Source organism: Ctenocephalides felis, unplaced genomic scaffold (genome assembly GCF_003426905.1).
Source record: "Ctenocephalides felis isolate EL2017-DRISC unplaced genomic scaffold, ASM342690v1 CF-g0.4_SCAFFOLD_01886, whole genome shotgun sequence".
NCBI classification, from domain to species: Eukaryota; Metazoa; Arthropoda; class Insecta; order Siphonaptera; family Pulicidae; genus Ctenocephalides; species Ctenocephalides felis.
In genome coordinates, this window is record NW_020538040.1 from 175500131 (window position 1) to 175527812 (window position 27682).

General features: G+C 28.0%; 2 protein-coding genes across 5 annotated transcripts in view; one reads left to right on the forward strand and one right to left on the reverse strand.

Moving 5' to 3' along the window:
- LOC113376292 (diuretic hormone class 2-like) overlaps positions 1 to 11255 on the reverse strand; it is an 87693-nt gene extending 76438 nt beyond the window's left edge. Inside the window, exon 1 of the mRNA XM_026616196.1 lies at positions 11203 to 11255. The gene's annotated coding sequence lies outside the window, so the exon portion shown is untranslated. The remainder of the gene's footprint in view (positions 1 to 11202) is intronic.
- LOC113376993 overlaps positions 1 to 25954 on the forward strand; it is a 95083-nt gene extending 69129 nt beyond the window's left edge. Inside the window, exons 1-6 of one of the 4 annotated variants that reach the window (XM_026617145.1) lie at positions 16385 to 16549; positions 16994 to 17077; positions 17147 to 19388; positions 20160 to 20264; positions 21560 to 21714; positions 25751 to 25954. In XM_026617145.1, the coding sequence (XP_026472930.1) occupies positions 16535 to 16549; positions 16994 to 17077; positions 17147 to 19388; positions 20160 to 20264; positions 21560 to 21714; positions 25751 to 25756 (2607 nt within the window). In that variant the 5' untranslated portion in view covers positions 16385 to 16534 and the 3' untranslated portion in view covers positions 25757 to 25954. Of the gene's footprint in view, positions 1 to 16384; positions 16550 to 16993; positions 17078 to 17146; positions 19389 to 20159; positions 20265 to 21559; positions 21887 to 24651; positions 24768 to 25750 lie in introns of those variants that run through there. The other 3 variants (XM_026617144.1, XM_026617143.1, XM_026617146.1) reach the window with 3 other exon arrangements.
- Positions 25955 to 27682: the final 1728 nt, after the last annotated feature.

Genomic DNA, 27682 nt, shown 5'->3' on the forward strand with positions numbered 1-27682 from the left:
ACAGCAACTACATAGCATTTTGACAATATTATAAAATGATCATTAAAAAATTCTATTTTTTTTTGTCAGGCATATATGCCTGACATGGCGATAAAGAAAATCAAATGTATTCTGGTTTGAAATTATACAAAGTTAAATGCATAGTAAAGAATAAAATTTAATTATTGGAATAGAATTTTTGAACGTTTTTTAGAGTTTTGTAAATGGTTACTAATTTGTATTTAATATAGAGTCTCGTTTTAATTTAATAGCTTGAGCAAAAACAATACTAAAAAAAATTTTTTTAATGTTAAGAAATTATCTGACAAATCCAGCATTTTTAAGTTGCTCTAGTTTCAAAAAAATAACATGTATTATTTTAAAAATCATTTTATGAAATATCTAGTCATGTTTGAAATTCAAATACAGGAATGCACAAGAATAATAAAATATATATGTGTGATATTAAATTATAAATGTATCTCTATTCAAAATTCGAACATTTTTGTTTAAAAATTATAAATAGAATGCATGCAAAATTTCTAATCACGTTGTTCATCGATATATAATTTCTGACGTCTTACGACCTAATTGCAAATTGTTTGCATTAGATGGCTATGTCTATGTTTACCATGTCTAACTTAAGTAAAAACGATTTTCACCCTCAACCATTAATGGAATTCATATAAGATACGATTTTTCTTTTGAGAAAAATCGATGTACAAAAAACCTTCTATAGACCAAAATATTAAAAATTTACTTTACTACTTCTTATGCAAAATTACGCCCTAAAACTCTAATAAATACATTTATCGACACACTGTACTATGAAGAATTTATCAACTTTAATTATAATGGCTAAAAAAACTTTGATTACAAATTGATTATTCTTTCATAACATTTATAACGTTTATCTACTACAAACATGTGAAAAATTTAAACAAGTTTAAATAATTTATAATATTTCATAACAAAGTGCCAGTACAACTTCGAAATATCAACCAGAAATAAAAATGTAATACGAATATCGAAATGTGAATTTATTTCGTTTATATTTGTAACTATCTGATTAATATACATGAGGTTCGGTAATTTGATATATTTTATATCTTTGAATGATATCTGGTATAATATATATAATAAATTTTTGTGTAATTATTTCGATTAACAGAAACTGTAAATAACAAAATATTTCTGTAACAGTAATTATTAAATTTTAATCTGCTTTAATAATACATTATATTTTGTGCCCCATAGAGTAGGTAGAAAAATACAATTTTAATAATAAATAATATTTAATTATTTAAGAAAATTGGTTACAAATTTATTTAAAAAAAATTAAAACATTTGAGAACAAAATGTCTTATTATTTAGCAGAGAAAAATGCACTACACAATTTGAAAAAAAATGTTTTATGAATTTACTCTATTGCATGTGAGTTATTACTAAGTTTGCATTCTTGATATAAAATATAATAAAATAATAAAAATAAAATTTAAATAGAGTAGAGCGGGGCACAAAGGTCCAATTTGACTTTCAGTAATTATACTGTCCAAACTAAATGAATTACATGGCAACACATAACATGAGAAACAAATATCGAACTATGTTCAGTAAACTTCCCAGTTAATTCCTCATTATTGAAATACGTTTTTTTCTACTATTTTTCTAAAATTTGTACTCTGACCCTTTTTGACTCGTGGGTGGAGTAAGAAGGCATAGTTGGAATAACCGTTAATTTATTTTTTGTAAAATAGTTTTTTTGTAATTGAATTTGGTTTTATTCATTATTTTTTAATTTTTATATCAAAAAATTACTTTTTTGTATGAATATCGATACATTTCCGTTTAACTTAGTTGGCAACACCTGTCACCAAGATAATTATTTCATTTATATTTTTTATTTTTTACTTCATTTTATTATTTTCCTTTAGTTTCTTAATTTTTGTTACTTATTATTTATATTGAATACTATATTTGATTGTTTTTTTTATTACCTATTCTAACAGTTTTGTATTATAAGACTCTGAGGTTTGATTGACAAAAAAATAAAGATTAAAAAGAAAAATTCGTTTATCTCCTGATAACATTGTCGTAAGAATAAAGGTGATGGCTGGTTACACATCTTTTACCTTTTACTTTAAAGTAGTGCCATTAAAAAATTATATACTTTTCTTGATTTTGAGATAATGATGGTGAACTTTCATGGTGTTGAATTGAAACCCTAAGACCGTTATAGCAAAACAATTGGGCTGATCTAGAATTCTCAGTGTATGAGTTAATGTCTCCCTCAAAGGTGTCTCATGTACCAGAATGTCGATATAAATTCAACACCGATTCTGTTACAATAAATCCGGTATTGTTTCCCAACGCCGACGGTATAAGATATTTAGATTGGGGCTTCGCCGAAAATCCCAGCTCAACGAAAACAGTATCTGCGAGACTTTCTTTCGATGACAAAATTGCCGTAATGAGTTTACTTAGGGTTTACAGAATGATACTGAAAATTCAATAAGTCAATTTTTATGTAACCGCGAATCCATTTAATGTAATACGAATCGATTTCAGTTTATATTTGTTTTGCATACAGGGGTAACAATTTGAAACAAAGCGTCAAAATAGCTTGTAAATAATTAATTGAAATCGTTTTAATGAAGTCATTAAAAACGATTGTGTGGTTCAAATATAATTAAATATAAATCAGAGTTTGTCACTTAAAAAAAAAATTTTTTTTCTGATATCTGCACCAATTCCATATGGAACATTAGCAAATTTTTGGTAGTACTTGGGATTTCTAAATCGAATGCAAATCCAGTGATTAGGCGTCCAGATATAATGGTTTTGCCAATATTTGTGACTCATTTTAATTTTAATTTTTTTTCAATATATACTGTATCTAGAAGACTTTATTTCGTTGACAAATCGCCATAATGAATTTACTTAAGGTTTACAAAATGATACTGAAAATTCAATGTGTGACTTTTTATGTTACCGTAAATCCATTTATTGTAATACAGATCGATTTTAGTTTATATTTGTTTTGCACACAGTGAGAACAATTGAAACCCAGCGTCAAAATAATTAATTAAAAATCATTTTTAATGAAGTCATTGTGTGGATTAATTAAAGTTTCTTTACTCTTTTGAATGCAAGTCTATGTTTACTAACAATTTTGATTGAATTTAAGGTTTTATAATCAATTATTATTTTTAAATAATCTTCTTTATTTTGATACACGAAAAGTAATTATATATTTTTATTTTTATTACAACGCAAGCATGTAGATTTTTATTAATTTTATTTTATATAAACTATTGAAATATTCTAAAAGAAAATGGAATTTCATGTTCGTGGTAAATGGTTTTTCCCTTGTATATGAAAAAGATTCTACACTGTTAAACACAACGCATTTAAATTAAGTTCTGTTCAAATATTTTTTATAAAATTGAAGCGAAGCTTTAATATTCAATAGGGTATAGAGCAGGGCTTGAAAGTCCGCGGGGAAAAAGTTCCAAAGGCGCTTCGTTGTTATTTGTTTTGGTTGTGAGCACTGTTGTTTAGTTTACAAGACCTTAATATAATTTTAGACTAGGTGACAATTTTTTAAAAAAAGCAAAAAAAACATTTTTTTACAATTATAAATTAGCTGGGAGATTTACTGAACATGGTCAGATAGTTGTTTGTTTGATATGTGTTATCTGTTATGATATACTTAGGTTGGTTTTCACAATATAAATGCTCAAAGTCAAATTTGGAACTTTGTATTTCGTCCTACCCTATATAATAAATTGACTGAGTGGTAATTTACAATAAATGTTCTGTTTCAAGTGTGCTTTTGTATACTATACCAAATGACCTTTGAATAGCTATTAAAAATAAATTATTCTCGGCATCTATTCTTATCACTTACAAAAAAACGATATATAATTGCACAATCTGAAGTTATTTGTAAAAATTATGCATGCAGAGTTATATACTTCCCATAAAAAGAATACAAACTTTATGGGGTTGAAGCGGAATAATCTTCTATTCAAATATAATAACTTTACATATATTTCTTAAAGGACACGACTTATCTCGCACCGCTGTCATTTAAAAGAATACTTGATATTGTACTTGTAAATTTATGCGTTGCCGGTAATAATTCCTCGTAATAATTAAGAATAAAAATCAACTGCTTAACATAAAAGGTTTATTACAATTTGAGCATTATTTTTATTGCCTTTTTTTCTTTATTGTGTTTTTTTGCATACGTTTTGTTCGGAAAAATTGTAAGAATTATGCACTGGGAATAATACGAATAAATTCACATTTTTAATAGCGCAGATGATTGATGTAGGAAGTTCTATTTTTATATTCCTATTTGGTCCATATTTGTTTTTTTATAGAAATTAAAACATAGTCATGATTTTACCATCATTTGTCATAGTTTTTATAGATTTTAGTTTTAAATTCTAAATTTTTTAACAGCATTCAGAAATATATGTTCTAAGAGTTGTGTATGCTATCGTGTATCTTAATCTAGTATTTGTCTCGAGAAGGCAACCCAACCACTCTTCTTTTATTTATAAACTATATATATTAGATATGTATATTTAATAGTGCGGACGTGCATGTGTTGCAGCAATGTCCACAAAAGACTATTTTTATAATATATGAAATCTATAACATAAAATAAAAATTTAAAATATTTAAAATGTTATACTGCTTCATATCGAGCTGGCCGTAGTTGGCATCGAATTCAGGACTCGTTTATGCTAGCTCTCGTTTTTAACGATTACACCACGAAGGGCTTTTACTTGATTTTATTTATTTGAAAATGGTTTATAATTTTTAATTAACCAATTGTATGTATTTTAATGATTAAGAATACAGTTTTAAGATTTTTAATTTTATTTTTTAAAGTATTTCAGAAAATTAAAATTATATTTATAAGTTTAGGTTACGGACCCCGCTCTGGATAACCTCATCGTGCAGTAGCGATGTCCATTTTCACTAAAAAATATAGATCAAAAATATTTTTCCAATTGAAAATAGCTTGGGAAATCTTTCACACTATTATTCCCTGAATTTAGTTTAACTCAGCTCATAGACCTGCCTTATGGCAATACTGCCCATTATCATTATTATATATAATATTATTTAGTATATATTATTATAATTTAGTATAAAATTTTCTTTTCAATTATATTTTTTATTTGAAAATAATCTTTTCCTTGACTTTACAAGGAGAACTCTAATTACTACAAATTACAGCGTTTTTCCAGCTCAAGTTTTCTGTCCTATTATTCAAAGTTTTTTCTTGTTGTAGAAAAATGTGTACAATGTAATTGTAATGGCGTGATCAATGTCTCACCATTTGTAAGTAATATTGAGAGAAGAAGATATTTTGTTTAATTTTTCTTATTCTTCTTCATTATTTTATATGTGCTATTAAGTTTTATGTTGCAAAAGCTCATATTGCTTGCACGCGCTAACTGCAATTCCTAAGTAGATAAGATGCAAGATTAAATGATGAATTATTCATATTTTTCAACTGTAGCTTCATGAACAGCTGTGATAATTATAAAAAAATATTTGTGAGATAGAAATATGATCATAACAAAAATATCACAAAAAATATGTTATGACAAAAGAAATTTACAATTATTTTGATTATAAACTTATAGATAGCAAGACTTCAGCTGTATTTCATTTATTAACATTCGCTTTCATGTGCTTCCAAACAATTAATAAAAAGAACATATTCCAAAGTTTTAGGTACATGTTAAAGATTTTCTTCTATCAGATTTTAAACGTAAACACAATTACTAGATTCGAACTTTTTTAATATCCTTTTTCGGCGTAAGCGTGTGTTACCCTAGAGACTTTTGCACTGATTTTCATAAAGAAAACGTTTTAATACAACTACCTTGAAAAAATCTAATAATTTCACATGGAAAGCAGTGGAATTTAAATATTCTAGATTTTTAATTTTTTTTGCCAAACACTTATATATTGGACATATTGTTGGTACAGATTTTACTAATAGACAAAAATTATCCTATTTAATTATTATTATTTTTATTTAATTTAATGATTTACAATGGAATATAAGATATAATTTATTAAGTGCAAGTTGCTCTGTGCTCTTGTAAAGTAAATTTTTACTGCACCAAATTTTTTATAACGTCGCTAATATTTTTACCAAAATCTTGTTTATAAAGGATGATACGTATAAATAAAATTTCGTATAATTTATAAAAGTTATACATTTTTAACGAGAAGAGAAACCTATAAATTGTAAATATGTATTTGACAAAAAACTTATCGTCTATCAAATGTAATACTTTTTATCGTAAAAAATCTTGTTAAAAATTATTGTTTTCTTGTAAAATAGATGATAAAGTTCAGTGAAGAAATAGATTTAAATAGAAAATACATTGAGATGCAGTTTTTTTTTAACATAATTAAAAAGTACTAGAAAATATCCATTTTCGCATATAAAATCCATTTTCCCAAATTGACTTCACGCATCAACTAATTTTGTTCAGAAAAAACAAATTTACATTATTTTACATTTTGAAACGAATTCTGTCACAGAAAAATCATTATTGAACAGCATGCAATATTTTATGCCATGACAAATTATAGGAAATCTTCATGAAAATTTTAACAATATTTGCTTTAACTCAAAAATTTTCATAAATTTTGCACTCTATACAAGTTTATGGTAAAAGCCTTGATACTTGTAAAATATATCAATAGAAAACCGGTAAAAAAATAAGAACGTTCATGTACCTTGACATATCTGAAGTTGTTTTTGAACTAGATTATATATATTGAATTAGTCAGAAATAACAAATCTAAATTATTTTACATTTCAGTACATTATTTTTAACCCACAGCATGCAATATTTGTCATGATAAATTATAGTATCCATGAAAGTTTTCACAATGCTCAAGGACTTTCAAAAATTTTCTACACCACACAATAAAAATTAAAGGTAAAAATATATCCTGTTACCTATTCGCAGTAACCTAGTCCAAAATAAGAAATAAATTTGTATTAGGTACTTGTAATGTTTTAAGTTTTTACACTACCAGCCAACTTTGCAGTATGATAAATAGAAGATACATCAATAATGCTTGTAAAAATCGCTTAGTGCCAAATTTTTGGTAAGAACTATTTCATATTCAGATCAGATGTATTGAGCACTGCTTAGTACTAAGAACTACGTTATTAGTAGACAATCCATTGATTGTTCTTACTATGGAAGATATAATTTATTTTTAATACTGAACGCAATTAGAAGACATTTTCGCGGTCTTGTTTCTAGTTGGAATGTTGCTGCAATGCCCTGAAGGGTTATTTTTGATGAAGACATATTGCTACCTATATTTCCAAGTGAAAACCGATGTCACTACCGCAGATATCAGGTTGTCCAAGGTGGTATTGGACCTGGGACTACAGATTGAAATCTTTACCAAATTGACTCCTTAGATCAAATTCTGATAATAATTTTTTAATTTCCTATTTTTGAGGAAAATAGGAATAACAAAGACGTGGAATAGTGTGATGTGTAACATAAGCAAGGATTTCCCAGAATGTTTGCTTTTCCGGCGATTTGTTAGTTTTACCGAGAGTCGCAAAAAGAGTTTGCTGTCGATGATATTTTTCTAATGTCAAGTGTCTTCGAAGCGACGTCGACTTTCTGTTAGTTCACCCGAATGGCTTTTATAGCCGCTCATGACTTATGCACGAATTACGTCGCCTTTCATCATAAAGGAAAAAATATTTATCTATTTGCACCGGAAAATATTACCGTATCACTGGTTTTATGCGATGGAAAAAGTAAAAATTATTGTTTTATGCTGGGCTTGTATATGAAAATAAATAAATTTGTATGAACTTAAGAACAGAACATCAACTTTAGAAAAACATCTGATAAAATATGAAATAAGTCATAGATAAATAAATAACATTTTATTTTAATTCTTACAAATTCCAGTTTGACTCAATAGATAGGACGCACCAATTTAGAAAACACAAAAATCACACTCAATAAACAAAAATAATAAGTTAAGTTATTTAACTTACACTTTAACACACTCCTTTTAATATGAATTAGCACTTGTTCTGAAGTACCTGCTTTTGCGAGATGCTTATTTCAATCAACATCGTTATGATTCATGTGATTTTATAAAATATTATAAAAGATCAGCGATTTTTTATTAATGATCCGTGAAATTCTATCACAAATAAAAGTTTCATGAATACTACATATCATTCGAGCTTTTCTCTAAAGGTAGCTTTTTATGTTTTATAAAAAAATATGGTTACAGATTTATTCATATCTTTCCGGATTATACATCTGGGCGACGTGTTACAAATGCCAACAAGGTATTGTGAAATTTTACCCTTTTTGTCAACAACGTTAATTCCATAATACATTAATATGAAAAAATTCAATTTATCATTCACATCGCGCATTTTCATATAAAATTTCTCTATTTGCAAAGTACTGAACACATATTTTATTTTAAAAATGTTGAATATTTTTATTTTTGTTTTTTACACTGTATATATTGAATAAATTTTTATTTCTGTCAAAAATGACTGTTTTATTTTCATCAGTTTTAAGAAATTTCAATTTTGGCATAAAACAAACAATATTACGACTTAACACTTAACATTTTAACATAACATTTAATTTTGAACACTTAATACAAAAATACATATTCAATAAAAAACTTTGCAAGCAATATTTAAGAAATGTAAATTTGTTATAAATTATAATTTTCTCCGTTAAACGAATTTCCTAATGAATTAAGAATTACCGTTTATTTTTAACAAGAGTTTTTTTTTAATGTTATTACCGCGGCTTTATATAGCCTAATCGCTAAATGTGTTTAATGCAAATTGCTCGAATAATGCGATTATATATAAAGAAAGGAAAATCTTTTTGATGAACCTTTGGTTCGCAACAGATTTTTAATTATATATGACATGTATATGCGTATGTATAAATCTATTCATGCATAAGCATTAAGTAGCTTTATGGGAAAAATATTTTCCAAATTTGGTTTCGCAAGAGATTCAAATGATTTACATGACAACGTGATAATTTGTATATGTAGTAATGCTTGAAGCATTAATAAATAAAAATAAAAATTTTGGCCTCTAAAGCTGTAGTTTATTGAGATACAATATTTTTCAAATTTGGTATCGCAACAGATTTACGTGACAATTCTGTATTTTCTTTTATTTTTTAGTATATGTAGTAACAATTGTAGTTAAAAAAAATTACAAGGTCTTTGTCACGTTGCTTCGATATACAAGCAAAATTCGAGATACGAGCTTTAAGCGAGCAGGAGATTTCTAGATAAATGTTACTGGCAAAACAAAATATGTAAAATTTCGTTAATTATAAAAATGATTGTTTTAGAATAATATAGTTAATAAAATATTATATTATTTTATAGTTAGTCATTTTAATTATATATCAATATTAATTGTGTAGTAACGATTTAACCACGCGAATATATCGAGGATTATTTTAACGTTTGAAATTTTGACTATGCATTAATAGTTTTATATGTTAGCCTAACAAAACATTGCTAGGTTCGCGTTTTTTGCTTTTTGAACATTAACAATATATTATTTCCATAGGGCTAATTATTGAAAAATATGATGGTGGCGAGCGTAACACATCATAGTAATGTACTGTGTTTAAACAGGTGTTGAAAAGGGTATAACTTCAGCTAAATGCCTTACAATAATTTATAAGCAGCTTTCTTAGCTCTAAAAAATTCTGGACAAAAATCACCCCGAAAAGGTTGCAACAGTTGGAGCATTAGAGTTGTTCAACGAAACGTGTCTCAACTCATTTCCGCAATATAAAAGATGGACAGGACACAATATTAACTAAATAATATATTAAATATTGAAAGAATTTAACAAACTCCGGAACGAATTAATAGCATTTCGATATATTTATACTTTAAATGCTTTGAGATACGATCGATTCGACATACGAGCGTAGTTACGGGACGAATTAATCTCGTATGTCGGGGTATATATATATATATATATATATATATATATATATATATATTAGGGTGGTCCTTAAAATGGTCATTTTCGAATTTCCTTGCTCCCATAGGCTCAAATGATTCCAAATAGATAAAAAGTATAGTTTTAGATGTAATTTAGCGAACAAATGAATGAATAAAACTCATTCATTTGGCGCTAAGTTATACCTAAAACATTTTTTATAAATTTTCAAAAATTTTTCCATGCTCTTTCCATACAAACTTTGATTGAGTTGCGCCCTGTCTAAACGTTAATATTAAGAACTAAACCTTTCAGAGAATTATTTTTTATCAATTTGGAACCATTTGAGCCCCCGGGAGCAAGGAAATTCGAAAATGGCCATTTTAAGGACCACCCTAATATATATATTAAATATGAACACACCACTCAGTTTTTTGCACACACTTTATTCCATAAATTACAGACGTTTCGTGACCAGGGTATGCCTCATCTTCAGGGTGTATCATGGACTTGAAACGTCAGTAATTTATGAAATGAAGTGTGTGCAAAAAACTGAGTGTAGTGTGTTCATATTTAATATTGAATATACGTTCCGCTATATATGTATATTAGGGTGGTCCTTAAAATGGTCATTTTCGAATTTCCTTGCTCCCTGGGGCTCAAATGGTTCCAAATAGATAAAAAACAATGCTCTGAAACTTTTAGCTTTTAATATTAACGTTTAGATAGAGTGCAATTCAATCAAAGTTTTGTATGGAAATGACATGGAAAAATTTTAAAAAAATTTTAAAAATGTTTTTAGATGTAATTTTGGCGAACAAATGAATGAATAAAACTTATTCATTTGTCGCTAAATTATACCTAAAACATTTTTTTAAATTTTCAAAAATTTTTCCATGCTCTTTCCATACAAACTTTGATTAAATTGCGCTCTATCTAAAAGTTAATATTAAGAGCTAAAACTTTCAGAGAATTGTTTTTCATCAATTTGGAACCATTTGAGCCCCTGGGAGCAAGGAAATTCGAAAATGACCATTTTAAGGACCACCCTAATGTATATAAATATATACCGCAACAGATTTACACTACAACTCCGTATTTTCTTTTATAATTTGATAACGTTTGAAGCAATGAAAAAAATGAAATATGAAATTTGGCGCTCTAATAATCGTGCTTTCCTCACTAACCTTTGGCTTTCCACAAGAGTTCTGGTACGTCTTTCTTCCGGTATCACTTCTGAATAGACGAACGGTCGTTTGCGTTCCGCGTGGACTTAAACGGTGTCACCAATATTTAGCGGTAGTTACTTGTTACTTTCCGGACACCAAATGGTCTCGTAGCGCGCGAACGATTGTAGATCGCTACGGCGTAACCCTCTGCTTATATACGCTACGCGGCCGCTCTTCGGCGTCGCCGCACCGAATAAAGTATGCGCATTCAAACCCTCTCCAACGTAGATTCAGATTAAAAACAAATTGGAACGGCCCACGGACTTCCATGTCCACAGCCCCCTGATGATACATGGACTCATCATGTATCATCACAATCATTTCACTCACAATCAGTACTGGGTACATAGCATTATTCTAGAAATTACGACGGCAAACATTACTTACAGACGTCCGACAGCACATTGCGTTTTTGATTTGTCTCCGAATTTAGTATTTCATAAATTGTCGAAGAGTTTGTCACCGACATAATCGATGATAGTTGACCATAATTTGATATTATCTATTGGAAAATTGGTTACTTATACACTATATTTTTACTTATACAACTATACACATATTTTTAATTTTTGCAATTTATTTCATCTTAACCATTTTTAACTTCCCGTAGGGTAAGTTATTGTAATGGGCCGAAAATCGGAATTGAAAATTTTTACATTTCTCGATGTTTTGAAGGTTTCTGAACATTTTGGCATACCTCAGAAAAAATGGATGTGTGTGTGTGTGTGTGTATGTATGTATGGATACAAACTTCCAGTCACGTTTTCGAGCGCACGGATCAACCGATTTGAATGGTTCAAAAAACATTCGATTCCTATTGATAGGGAAAAGAGCTGATTAGTTTCTGGCAAAGGCAGGTCCAGCTGTTTTGGAGATACAGAGCAAAGAGTGCAGAAAATAGAAATCGACTTTTTGAGAGAACGGAGTATCTGATTTGAATGGTCTAAAAAACATTCAATTAGTAATGATTGGGAGAAGTGTTTATAAGTTTTTGGCAAAAGAAGATACGGAGCTAAATATGTAAAAAATGGCAATTTTTGAGAGAACTAAGCGTCCGATTTAAATGATTCAAAGAACTTTCGGCTTGTCTTAACAAAATAATTAATTTTGGAAAAAAAATTGTTACTACTTTTTTTTTTAATTTTTTGTATATCGAAAATAATTCAGATTTTATTTTTAATTCTGACTATAGTTCTAATATACTTTACAAATAATTTCAACTTTGCAATTCAGTTTATATAATTCTTATAAATATTAGACAATGTTACAATATTTATAATAATCTATTTGAAAACATTCAGTATTCCTCGAACATTTCGTTACGGTACGGGAAGTTCCAGCAATTTGCCATAAGGCACGATGCCACCCACCCCACTAGTTTACTATGCTATTACTTATATGTAAGTATATGGCGGAGCGACTCAAGCTGCGGGAGTCAAAGGTCTGCGGGTAAAAAGGTCCACCATCGATATCTTCAGGGGGCGTCTATTAATCACGTGAGGTTTTTAGAAGGAGGGGAGGTTTGGCAAAAAATTACGAAATATTACGTGGGGGAGGGGTATAGTAATATATCACTTGTATTTTTTTTACATGATTTTTTTAAAAAAAATCCTAACAATTTAGAAAAATCAACAATTTTCGCTCGTAACAAAAAATACACGTGATGTTTGGTAGCGGAGGAGGTGTAACTTTAAATATCACCACGTATCACGAAGGGGAAGAAAGGGTCCAAAAATCCTCAAAAAAATGATCACGTGATTAATGGACGCCTTCTAAAAACAAGATGTAACGTTATAAATTTTGTTAAAAACAATATTTAAAAGTAGAGGACAAAAGATGTATAACCAGCCATCATCTTGATTCTTACGACGTCACTTCTTGAAGATAAACGGCAATATTTGAAAAACCATAACTTTAGTTGTTAGTTTTTTTGGTACTGAGTACGGTTGTTTAATTTACGATACCTGAATATAATTTTTGAGTATACTTCATTTAATTTTTTTATAACATGTGTTTTTATTTTTAAGTTAGATTCAACAGTTTTTTATACAACCTCTAGAATAGTTTACATGTGGTTGGGGTAAAAAGGACCACTTAAACGTTTACGCTGGCGAGGAGTAAACAATAAGAAAATAGTAAATAAAAATGTAATATTAATTCATTAAAATAACAGTTATTCATTCACTGATGATGAATTTTTCTGGAAAAATTGCATACGAAAGTTGTACACAGTGTGATCTTTATAAAAATGCGTTAATAAAATATGTACTTCAAGCAGAAGTTGTGTTTTTCTCATTTGTTATGCTGGTATTACAAGAAAAGTCTGCTTATGAAAAATTAAACAAATAACTACTAAAGCAATATTTATGATTTTAAGAGTTGATAAAATTTTTTGTTTATTATATTCAAAAATACTTATTCAGATTTAGATTGTTAATTTTGTTGTTCAAGCTAATGATTTTTAAGTCCCGCTCTTGTTATATCTAATTAATTATGCTAATGTAAGATTAATTAGATTACATAAAACATCTTTAAAATTAAAAATAAAATGTTGATTTTTTTAACCCTGTCTCTTTTTACCCCGTGTATTTTTAGAAAATAGCAAAAAAACATAGATGTACAATGATGAATTAGCTGAGGATTTTACTGAATGTAGTTTGAAAGTAGTTTTTTCATATGTGTTATTTATTTGATATAGTGGGACCTTTGTGCCCTGCCACCCTATATGTATATATATTATAATTGTGAACATGAATCTATCAGTATCAATATCACTATTTGTTATCTTGGACTGCCTAATCAATGCTTTATTTGTCATAATATGATAATATTTTCACGCATTTTGCACAAGTTACAAGTTGTTATGCTATTTTTGTATCTTTATTCATTATTTCTATCTCGAGTACCGTAACAAGATTATCTGTTATATTACCGGATATAATTTTATCACTAGAATAAAATTAATACCAAGAATTTTATATTAAAAAAAGTTTCAGTAGACTAAAATACGTTTTGAAAAATTGAAACAGTCAAAAGAATATTACTGATAAGCAAGGATCTGCATTTCAATATTTATTTGCTTCGCTTCTGCAATAATTGCGATAATGTAGATAATATATCATTTGAAACGGTAGTGAATATTATGTTATTTATATATATATATATATATATATATATATATTATATACCATATATAAATGATATAAGCTTCGGACTCCGTAGCTATTACATGGTTCTTTGCAAAAATACTTTAGCTTTCTCTACATTTTTGTGAAACAAAATTCTCATTATTTCTTCTATTTGCATAAAAGAACAGAATTCATGATTATTAAAATGTTAATTGTATTAATGTAAGTGCAAACTTTTGTGCTGTGTACACATCTTTAGATGAAAGATACCAGATTTAATATCCACTGATGATGATATCAATTGTATGTCGAAACGTTTGGCACGTTTGGCATTAAAGATTAATTTAAAAACCTTTGTTTTAGTATTGCTAAAACATAACGCATTATAAATATTTTCTTAACTAAATCCGTCATTTTATATTCATCGTATATTATTACATCCATTGTTATTGTTAGATCCTAAAAATTGCACATGTATATTATTGGTGTAACATTTTATCATTTATTTGGTAACAAATAATGAATGTATTAATCTGGGTAAAATTTAATCAACGTTTTTTTATCAAAATGATACACTTATTAGGGCGATATATTTTTTATTAATAATGTTGTGACGCAGATTTATATGCATTCATTTGTGACAATATAAGATTGATAATAGTTTTTAACGATGACAGTAATAATTTGTCAAAAAAACACAAAAACAATTGAATAAACTACTAGTGGTGTATGGCATCGTGCCCGTAACGAAATTTTCGAGGAATATGTTTTGATATAGATTATTATAATTACAATAATATTGTCTAATATTTATAAGAATTATATAAACTGAATTACAAAGTTAAAATAATTTATTTAAAGTATATAAGTGAGCTTTAGAACTTCAGCTCAATAACTGCTATTTTTTGTACAATTAGCTCGGTATCTCCAAAACGCCTGGACCGGCCTTTGCCAAAAACTAAACACCACTTCTCCGAATCATTGCAAATTGAATATTTGTTGGATCATTCCAATCGAATACTCCGTACTCTCAAAATCTCGATTTCTATTTTCTGCATTCTTTTCTCCGTATCTCCGTAACGACTGGACCTGCCTTTTCTAAAAACTAATCAGCACATCTTCCTATGAACTCCGTTTGAACCATTCAAATCTTGAAATGTGAAAACATGCAAAAATTTTCATTTTCGATTTTCGGCCCATTACTATAACTACCCTACGGGAAGTTAATAATAATAATACTTAAATATTTTAATATTTATACTGGATAGATATATCAGATATATATTTAAATCTGGGCATTTTTTATTATCGTAGATACTGGATAGTAAATTCGTATTTAATATAGTTGATTTTTTGTATAAACCTAATACATCATGATGTATTTATCTTGTTCAAAAGTTTAATTTTTAATTTTACAGTTTATAGTCCATGCAATATTTTTATTTCTGAGTGTAATTTCATAATATTCATAATATTCCATTTAAAGTATAAGTAAAAACTAAAGTAGAAAATAGTCCTTTTTCCTCAAATGTTCCTCAAATTTATATGTTAAGATGATGTGTTATGTTTGGTTATGTTATAAGACATGTTATATGAATAGTTGAAGAAGCACAAAATCTTATTTATTTCATATTTATGATTTTCAATATATAAATTTTGGTTTTCTGTCTATTAATTTTGGTTATTTGGCTAATATTTTTGCACGACATCAGTTGGTTTTGATACAAAAATTTATATGTTAAGAGGATGTGTTATATTTGGTTATGTTACCAGACATGTTATATGAAGAGTTGAAGAAGCACAAATTCTTATTTATGATTTTCAATGTAGTAATTTTGGTTTCTCGTTCTAATAAATTGACAGCAAATAATTTAGCAATTAAATCTAAAAACAGAAAAGTTTTCTTACTTTCATATTTCGCGCCAGTACGAAAGAACTTATACGCTTGGCAACACTGCGCCTTGTACAAGTGTTGCAATATTACAAAGGCAAAAACAATATGGGATCAAAATTTAATGGCGTATGACGTTTTCTATAAAGTGATAATAATCTTTTAGTGAAACATAAACATTAGTGTTAACATTAATGAAAAGCATTTGTATTTAACTATGTGTCCATAACGTACGTACTAAAATTGTGTTCCTGTATAATAGCAGTACAAAATGTCTCAAAATAAGGTAAGATATTTTGTAGGATCCTAAAAATTTAAATACTTTCTCTAAGTTACATGCTTATTTTAGTGCAATGGCTTATCCTTTTCATTATAATATGTAAACTAAAAGGTTTAATATGTTCGATACTTTATTAATTTTTATATCTTGCGAAGTCTTATTATTAATTCTTTAATACGATCTATATTTTCGACTTTCAATGTTTACAAACATCAAATGTATAAATTAATAATAATGTTATCTAGCTTCAGATATGTAGCTTATTCGATAGATTTTAGAGATATAAATATTTCTACTATTTAAAAACCACAGGTAAATTTACATTTAATATATGTAATAAATACACACAATGATATATAAACTATATATTAAAATATATATATATATATATATATATATATATATATATATATATATATATATATATATAATATCTGTATATTTATTTAGGATAACAAGATGATTTGTGGTGAAGATGATGATGAAGATTTGGAGACATTGAGATTAATGGCTTTACAGTCACGGAAAAATAAGGTATTAAAATATACTTGTATATATTTATTTATAATATGCTTACACGAATTATTTACATTTATCACACAGCCAACTATCAAACCTGCTGTGGAACAGGAACATGTTTCAAATGATGATTCGGAAGAATCAGATTCATCTGTGGACAGCTTAGATAAGTTAATCCAAGACATGGATTATGAGTTGCTAGATACTCCAAAAGAAGAAAGGGTTTATTCCAAAAGAAAAAAAATAAAAAAGACTAAGCCTAAAGTTACAAATAAAGTTGATTCTATTCCAACTGCGGAAGTATTGAATAAGGATGAAATTGTCAAACCTGTATTAGATAGCAAGTCTACTAATGTGCTACATGAAAGTGCAAAAGAACAGCCAGAGATTAATGATGTTATTAATGACAATAATGCTGCTGCAAAAATTGAAACTATTGGTAGTAGAATTCCAATTTTAGGTGAAGTTGTTCCTCTAAATGTACCGAATTCACATGATGAGCGACATGAGGGAACGGATGTTCTTCCTACTCGTCATGGTATAAAGAGATCTCGAAGTAGAAGTTGGTCTAGGGAGTCAATTCCCTATAGGCGGTCTCGTTTTTCAAGGAGCCCGGAACATAGAAGTATATTTCCTGATCTGACTAATGTTCAGTTATCTCCAAGAGCTTTAGCATTTGTTTATAACAACACAGGAATATTAATAAAACGTAGAGACAGAAGAAGTTCAAGTTCGTCTGTACGTGATTATTCCAGTGATTCTTCTAGTCGAAGTAGACGTTCTATATCTCCATATTCTCGGACTTTTAAAGATGCTTCACCTCAACCTAGTCATTCTGGACAAATACATAATCTGAAACCTATAAGAAGAAGCAGGTCTAATTCAAGATCAAAATCACGACTTGGACTTTGTAGACAAAGAATACCAAGCAAAGGTGTAAATAACAGAGTACCTAGAAAGTGGAATTTTAGGAATGACATTAAAAGAGCTCCTTTACGGAAGGAACCGGCTTTCCACAATCGACGAAGACAGCGTAGTTGTAGTATTAGTTTAAGTCCTAGCCCAGAGCCTGTCACAAAACATCCTATGAATTTTGGAAGAGTGCATTATACTGGTTTTAACTCTAGAAATAGAGCTTCAAAGTTTAATCAAAGTCGGAATACTTCAGATACTAATCATTCCAAAAATATCAGTGATCACAAAAATTCCAGAAGCAATGATAGTGTCAAAGTAGCTCCGAAAGAAAATGATATAAGAACTGATCATAAAGCACAATCTGCTAACACAGCAGATATATCAGCAAATCAAAATACTGATAGTCGAATTGATGAAAATGTTGAAAAAAATCCTTCACCTGATATCACTGAAGATGCCATTGAATTGAATCTTGATACCTCAATGGAAGATGTTTGGTCGTCAGAATCAAGTGACGAAGAAAGGGAAGGAAGATTCAAAACAAATTCAAACAAAGAAGTAGTAGCAGGATCCAATACTAAAATATCATTTTCTGCGAAAAACTCAGTCAAACCTATTTGTGTATCATTAGACGAAATCATAAATAAAGAAAGGCCTACTCGAATGCAACAAGGTAATAGAAAGTGTTCAAGAGGAAGTAGAATGTTCAGAGATAATTGGGAGAAGAGAAATAGATCTAATTCACATTCCCGTATTTCACGAGATGATAGACACAAGAGTTCTAAACATTCTATTACCACAAATAAGTATGATAAATCAAATGCAGATGTTAAAAGTGGACTTTTAACCAATGGCACTGTTGACAGGAAAATAATAAAAGATTCACAATCAACAAGTGATGTTAAGAAGGTTGAGGCGCCTGCAAAAAGAGTTGAAGTGCCAATTAAAAAAGTTGAGGCACCAATTAAAAAAGTTGAGGCCCCAATTAAAAAAGTTGAACTACCAATTAAGAAAGCTGAAGCACCAAATAAAAAAGTCGAGGTACCGATTAAAAAAATTGAGGCACCGGTTAAAAAAGTTGATACACCCTCAAGAAAAATTGATGTATCACCTACGAAAATCAAAGCACCCAAAAGAACTGAAACAATTGTAAAGAATGTTATTTCTTTAAAGCCAAAACAAGAACAAAAAGATATATCAGACCAAAAATCTGTAACATTAGATAAGAAATTTACTGATGCTATTAAAAAGAGTAATGATCTTAAAGCTGATGAAGATTTGAGGGATACATTGCAGCAAAGACGTGTAAAGCAATTAATTCCTTTGAAAAGTCAACAAAGCAGCAGCAGTAGGTTAGTGCAATCGGCTCTCATGGGGGCTGTTGCATCAAGAACAGAAGCAAAGCGAACGGGTAAGAACAATTTTGAAATTTATTAAATTACTTTTTTAATTTCTATATATAAAAGGTATATTTCATAAATTTAAAACTTCATCTAATATCATTTCTTACGCTGTAACGGCAGACTAATTCATGACTGAGATACTGTTTGGATATTTTCAAATAAAAAAATACTGATTATTATATATATATATATATATATATATATATATATATATATATATATATATATATATAAACTCTTGAAACAAATTACTTTGAAAACAAATTTCTTTTTTTTAGTTTTTATAAAGTTAAGCTCTTTTCTATAAATAATTTTTGTGTATGTTTAATTTACTCTTTTGTTTCCCATAAAGCTATTTATTGTGAGATAATTTTACAATGGCACATGTATCATATTTGTACTTTTGTTTTTTCTTTTTTGCTCACAATATTAAAAGCATGAAATTTGAATTTTGATTAAAATTGCTTAATTTAATATTTTCCATAATTTTACTTATAATTTTCTGTATATGAAGCAATGAATTGTTTCGATATTTTCGATTTAAATATCATAATATATAATTTTTTTTCATTTATATATTTTTACTTATTTGAGATGATTGTATGATGGTTCACATCATATGATTTTTTTGGGACACCATTTAATATAGTAAAGTCTCATGTAGTAACTTCATTTGTTATTTAAATTCTTAACACTAATAGTAATATTTATTTATTAAAACTTTGGTGAGACTATTATTCTATGTTGAATTTTTTTTAATTAGTGGTTTGATATTTTAGGCAAGCTGCCACGAAATGAAAACAATGCAGAAAATGTTATAAGTAAAACCAGACCAAACATTCGCCATGTTCTTTGGGTCAATTCTGATGATAAAGAACTGAAAGGTATATTTAATAAATTTAAAACTTCATCTAATATTATTTCTTACGCTGTAACGGCAGACTAATTCATGACTGAGATACTGTTTGGATATTTTCAAATAAAAAAATACTGATTATTTATATATATATATATATATATATATATATATATTATCCTATCCTGTACTTTTTAATATCCTATTTGATGACCTGCCTTTGTGATTCATTTATGGTCTTAGCATAAACAGTATAAGAAATTCAGAAAAAAAATAAAATAATCTGCACAACATAATTGCTTCAATAATTTAGTCTATAATTTTCATAATCTAGTACGATATATTAGTTGCTTTTTACCAATTATAATTTTTCAAGTACATTTTTCTTACTAATAATTTAATAAACATCATTGTTTATGTTCAAATCTTCGGTGAATTATTTTGTAAAATCTAGTTCATATGAGCACTCTTTAATCTAGTATCAACTTGCTAAATATTCCATATCCAATGCCAAACAAATGAATTTTGGACACATGAAACAAAATTCTAAATCATTTTTTTTAATAAGTAAAAATATTTTTTTTATTGTTAAATAATTTAGTAAAGTAAACCAAAATGCGAGATGCATAAGTTTAAAAAAAATAATGTATATGCAATTTTGGATATATTGCAGTTATTTATTAAACTAAATTATATAATTTTATCTGCCAACATATACTGCTGACTGTATCTTATATTTATTAAATTTCTGGCACACCTCAGCTGCTTTTCAGTAATAATAATATAGAAATTACATTTTTCTTATATATTATATTTTAATATTATCTAGGCTCATAATTTCAGCTAAAATCAAATTTCAAGTGAATTAACATTTCTAGCAGATGACCGTTCATATGTTATCAATGTCAGATAATGATAAGTGGATTTTTGTAATTTTTGCCATTTATTTCTACAATATTACTATAGTTTTATCGTTCATTAAATCCTAAAATTTCCTTTGACAAACTCTAACAAGGATTATCAAAATCTGAATAACCGCTTAGGAGAAGTATCAAATCATACACCTGTACAGAAGACTTTTATATATAAGATATATAATTTTTATATGTCCTACAATGTTCATTAATACTATGTATTTTAATATTTTTGTTTATTTGCTTATTAATAAATATTAATAATGTTTGGATTATTAATAAAATGTTAAGTAATTATCTTAAATCCATATATTGTTTGGCAATCTATTAAATGTCTTTTAAATTAACTTTAAAAAATAAGTAATTATATTTAATTGAAATAAAATTATAACGTTTCATTTATCTTTAGTTGAAAATACCAAGCAAAATGCTGCTCGTGTACCTGTGCGGCTACGATTGGGTGTTGGTGATCAATCAATACAAAACTCTCAACGTTCAACATCTAACAAGAAGCGCCGAAGAAGAGGTATTTCATCAAAGCACTCAAATGAAGATCTTCATCAGGTATTAGTTAATACTAACTGCTAGTGGTTTAAATGTTAAAAAAAAGAACTGTATTATATAACAAGTTAGTAATACATATAATAGTATTATATGTAGTTTGTACATGAAAATAATAATTGACAAACCCATACCCTTTTTAATTATTAATTTTATCATATGTGTTATGATAGAGAGCCAGTAATTATTTATTGCATTCAAATTTCAATGGATTAATGAATAACACAGGTCAACAAAGAAAATGGTGCAAACGATTTTAATACTGTTTCTAAGTATATTTGGGGCGCTGATTTGAAAAATGACATTAGTTTTTTTCTATGAGCTTTAGTTTTCAAGATACGATATATATGATATATTTTACGATATTAGGTGTGCAACTAAGTTCTCGCAGTTTTTTCGATGAAAATGTAACTTTATTATAAAAAAATTGCATCAATTGAGTTCGATACAGTTCTCCAGTGATGGTTTCACTCGGTATCAACAGCTCATAACAAATAACACTGACCTGGCCCCACCATATGTTGAGCATAACCTTCGCAATGAATATTCGGCCGAACCGAGATTTTCTCCTCTTTGGATTGCTGTAATGTATTCCTTTTTTATCACCTGTCACGATGTGATAAAGAACCTCTTCTTTTCTCGCCGCTGGAGCAGTTGTTTACAGGCAAAAAAACGACGCTCGACCTCTCTTGGCATCAACTCACAAGGAACCGAAGTTTCTTGCTTCTAAATCATCCCCAACGCATGCAATAGCTTGGAAATGGCTTGGTGGGTAATTCCTAATTCTGAAGAAAGATCTTCTTGAGTTTAGCACGAATCCTCTTCGAACAAGGCCTTCAATTTAGCGTTTTTGAAGGTTTTGGCCTTCCTTCATGAGTGTGGTCGTCAACATCAAAATCACCATTTTTGAAGCGACAAAACCCTTCATGGCGTGTTGTTTTGCTCAGAGCAACATTTCCGTAGCTTTGGATGCACTTGAGCTCCCGTTTTTTTTGAATGGAAGACGAAAATCAACACTCTCCGCAAATGACGATTGTTTGGCATAAAATTGGACATATTCACTTAACCAGAAGTATATAACGCAAAAACGAAATCAATTATGTGTCGCAGCAGTTTGTTTACTTACTCTAAGCTTGCTTCAAGACGTTTTGGATTTGTCAAAATCGACAAACCCTTACTAATAGAGTCATGTACTGACAAACAGCAAGAACTTAGCTGCGCACCTAATATAAGGAACGAAAGTACAAAAGAGTAATACAATTCCGAATGTTATTTTAATGAGATATGCCTACTCGTACATACAAACTTACAAGACCCATTCGGTCTTAGTTGGGACATTAGTTGACACTGTGAAAAGTTCTTTTCCGTGACGACCTCGAATGGACCTGGTTTCGGCAACTTTTTTGTATCTCAAAAACTAGAGCTGATACAAAAAAATGGTTGGCAGATTTGAAATCAGCACAAAAAATACTATAAGAATCAGCTCTAACATTTGATGCATCAAAAAAATTTTTTTGTTGTTGGCCTGTGTAATATATAAAAATGTCGATATTATATAAATTATGGATTCATAACTGTGCGAGTCACTGAAATTCTTTATTTGAATTGCTTTTAATATAAACTCCTTGTCCTTATATTATTCTTAATACTTGGGACCACAAGCATTTTATTTATTTGTTTAGTTATTTTTTGTGTTAAAATTTGATACATAACATCTTTACAAACGTTTTCTAAAAATAATCTATAAATTATAATCTGATCTGCTAATTAGATCTGCCTGTGCACAGAACCCTCTAATTATTATTACTATCAACAACAATTGAAATATGCAAACAGAATTCTAAATGTCTTTATGCCAACTGGTTCTATTATCATAATAAGTCGAAAACATTTTAATAACTGATTTCAACATTTCATTGTTTTTAAATAGTTAAACTGTCAGGTAAAAAAAAATGTCATCATCACTTTGTACACATTTCCAATACAGTGGTACTCCGGCATCGAGTTAAATATGCGACACACTCCTGTATAGAAGCAATTTTTACAATACATTTAAATGCAATTAATTTGTTTTAGCACTCTGGTTTCTTGTTAGTTTTTTTTTAATAATAAAAATAAATTGACTGTTAATTAACTTTTTTGCTAATTGTTTTTTTCTGTTTATGTAAGATATTGCATTTGTTGGAATTAGATATGTTTTATTGAACAATTTCTATGCTCGAACTGTTTTGGGTATAATTTTTGTCTTCGAACTTTTAGAGCTCGGAAATAAATTATGTAAAGCCCTTAGCTGGGATTATACCCTTCATCAACTCCTTCTGTTTAAACACAGTACATATCTATGATGTTTTGCACACATACTTTCTTGCAATCCTCATATTTTTCAATTATTTCACACTTTAATTCAAGAAACATAGTCCTTTACATTAGCCCTATGGTTATGTATTTAAATAATATGTCGTAAATGTACAAAAAACGCGAACTCAACATATATAACTGTACAATCACTATTAATTTATCAAAATTTCAAACGTTAAAATAATCCTCGATATATTCGTGTGGGTAAATCGTTACTACTCAATATTAACTAATTAATTGAAATAACAATAAAATAATTTACTATTATAAAACAGTCAAATCTTTGTAGGAAAATCATTGCTATATATGATGAATTTTTTCATATTTTAATTTTAACATTAGCATTTTTTATAGAAAACTTTTACTCGCTCAAAGCTTTTACAGCTCGTATCTCGAATTTTGCTCATATATCGGCTTGTATATCGGGCTACTTGTACGTCGGGGTATCACTGTATTTTTTATTTTTATTAATGTATATATTGTTGCATGCAAACTTGACAATATCTATCACAAACACTGTTACATGTTGTTATAAAAAGGTTTATGGTAAATAAATAAAAATATATTGAAAACATATTTCAGGAATAATTCTGAAGAAAGAAATACTGTGATATAAAGCTGTTTTGCTTGTGTAAATTACAGCTGGCTGTTGATTCTTTTCAATTATAGAATTATCTTATTATTAAAGTTTTATTTTATTGTGAAGGAAATATTTTTAATGTTTCGATGTCTTGTTATATTCACTTTAGGATCTTTGATGATCATTTAATCAATTCTTTTGCATTCAAATCTATATTCAGCTATATTATATAAACACTTCAAAAAAAGAGGTGAAAAATTTTGTCATCTACAATAAAAAAACTGCTGTTCATTAACTTTATGTTGCCATAGGTATGAAGTCTAATAAAAAAATTTTCATCTTTTGTGGAATTGAATTTGATTTTATTTATAATTAATGTATTACCGCAAACATATTTATAAGTATGATATGCATAACTAATTTTGCTACTTAAATTTTTTTTTTTAATGTTGTGGATGTTACTGTGCTATGAATGAAATTTTAAAAAGCGATGCGAGTGGGCTTGAATTTATAATATTTAATGTATTCTATATTAGAATCTGATTCGCTGTTCTATTTTACCAAACCTTACTAAAGATTCTTGGGGATTGTATGACAGACTCCCGAGGATAAAGAAAATATATTGTTTAATAGTTACATGAAATGTACAAATGTACTGCAAAACAACTTAATTCTACTCTTGTAAAACAGCATAAGGATGAAGCTTAATTGAAATGAATAGATAGTTTATGAATTTCGAGTAAAATTCATGCATTCCTTCACTTCTTTTAATACCTAACAACATTGTTTTGATGAGCATTTAGTAGTTGATTTTTAATTTATGCTATTTTACTAGGGTAGATACTATGTTTGGTGTATATTGTTATTAATGTTCAAAATCTATAGAACATGAATATAATTACATTTTATGTGTTTCACTATTATCATATATACATTGTTCTGCTATTTTTAAGTTTATAACTAAATTTTTAGATTAAAATTGTTGTGAAATATATGCGGCAGTATATATAAAATATAATTTAGAACATGATTAATTAAGTATGTCTATTATAATTTCAATAGCATGTAATTAACTTAAATATTTCTTCTGTGATGATACAGGTGTAGTCTCGAACGTCTGCTGCTATCTCTCAATAGTGGATGCAAGTGATTTATCAAAACATGTTGACAAAATTTATGACTCAAGTGTTTTATTTTATAGATAAATATATTTAAACATGTCTTTGTGCTCTTGAATGGTTCATGACTATAATGTTCATTTCTTTTACGTAATATAGTTTTAAGATGTTTTCTTGATGATTATTTATAGACAGATTGTATAATATTTTTTAAAATAAATTAACTAATATTATTTATCTTCTTGTTGCTTCTAGAGGAATTATTATATTAAGAGGAATTATTTTATTGCTGTATGGAACAATTTGTGCAAGTGCAAGTGTTTCCCTATGAAGATAAATTTATTAGGAGTTGCAATAACAATCAGGATCAATGTCTCATAAATTAGTTTATATTTTCTTTATATTATAAAGTATAGCTCTAGTTGAACAAGCAACGGAATAATTTCAATTTTATGTTTCAACCTTTTCCTGTACTATCTAAACCTGCATCTTCAATAACACAAAATGCATATCTTCTTTTTGTGATATTTCAAAAGCTAAAATAGATAGAAAAATAAAATGGAATCTTGCAGAAATGTTAGAGTAATTAATTGTAAATTTCAATTTGGGATCTGGCTAGATGGAAAACAGCAATTCGTTACCAGTGTTCAACTGCTTTAGATGAAACAATTAGGAAATTTAATAATGGCACATTCCAATTTGGAATCATGTAAATCTGGGAAAATAGGAAACAAATAGGCAATTGGAATACAAAACGATTGTTTCAACTAAAGCAGTTGAATACTGATAACGAAAATGAAACTAATATAAATTGCTAATTGGAGTTATTAAATTAATTTGAAAATTCAATGATGGCACATTCCAATTTGGAATCCTGAGAATCTGAGAAAGTCAACATTTGACTTTTTGTTATTTTTTTAAAAAACTGATGAACGAATTTCAAAAACGTCAAAGCCATTTGAAACTTGATCAAGACTAGTGTTGATTAGTTTTGCGAGGCAATCGGCCGTGCCGTTTCTTTAGATTTTGCAGAAAAGTATGCAAATAGTTATTCGTCAACGTTTTTCAAAACATCCACATTTGATTGAGTAAATTTAGAAACCCTACGAAAAATAATAGTTGGAAATCAGCCTATTTATTATCAGCTGATCAGATTTTGGTAAAAATCGGCCGGGCCTTTTCTTGTAACATTTTTTTTTTTATGATTTTAATGAAACTTGTATGACAATAGATTTCATGGCCTAAATAAATATAGCAAGATATTATGGGTCTACGATAAGTTGTTGAATTAAAACAATAGATAAGAAAAAAATTATAATTTCCGCAATTTTATTAATTAAATTTAATTTATTGAACATTTTATCTGCAACTGTAATCATCAGATAAACACAACAATGGCGTATGAATTAATTCATACTTACATAAAATTTTATTAATTAAATTTAATTTATTGAACATTTTATTCTACTTGGTATTCTAAAAACACTATCTCTCATCTGCAACTGTAATCATATATGCTTTATTCATACTTACATACAATTTTATTAAATAAATTTATTAATACGCCATGCATTGTTGTGTTTTACTGATATGATTACAGTTGCAGATGAGAGATGATGTTTTTAGAATATCAAGTAGAACAAAATATTCAATAAATTAGATTTAATTAATAAAATTACGGAAATTATAAGTTTTTCTGCATTTGAAATATTAAATAGAATATGAATATATGATTGATTAGTATTAGTATTATTAGTATTATTAGTAGTAAGAATTCTTAGTGAAAGCGAAAACGTTGACATTTTTTATCTAAAAAGCTAAATCACAATCCTTCTTGATTAAGTTCATTATTTACATAATAATTAAGTGGATTAAAGATATTATTATGCCTAGGATTTACATATGGATAAAAGAG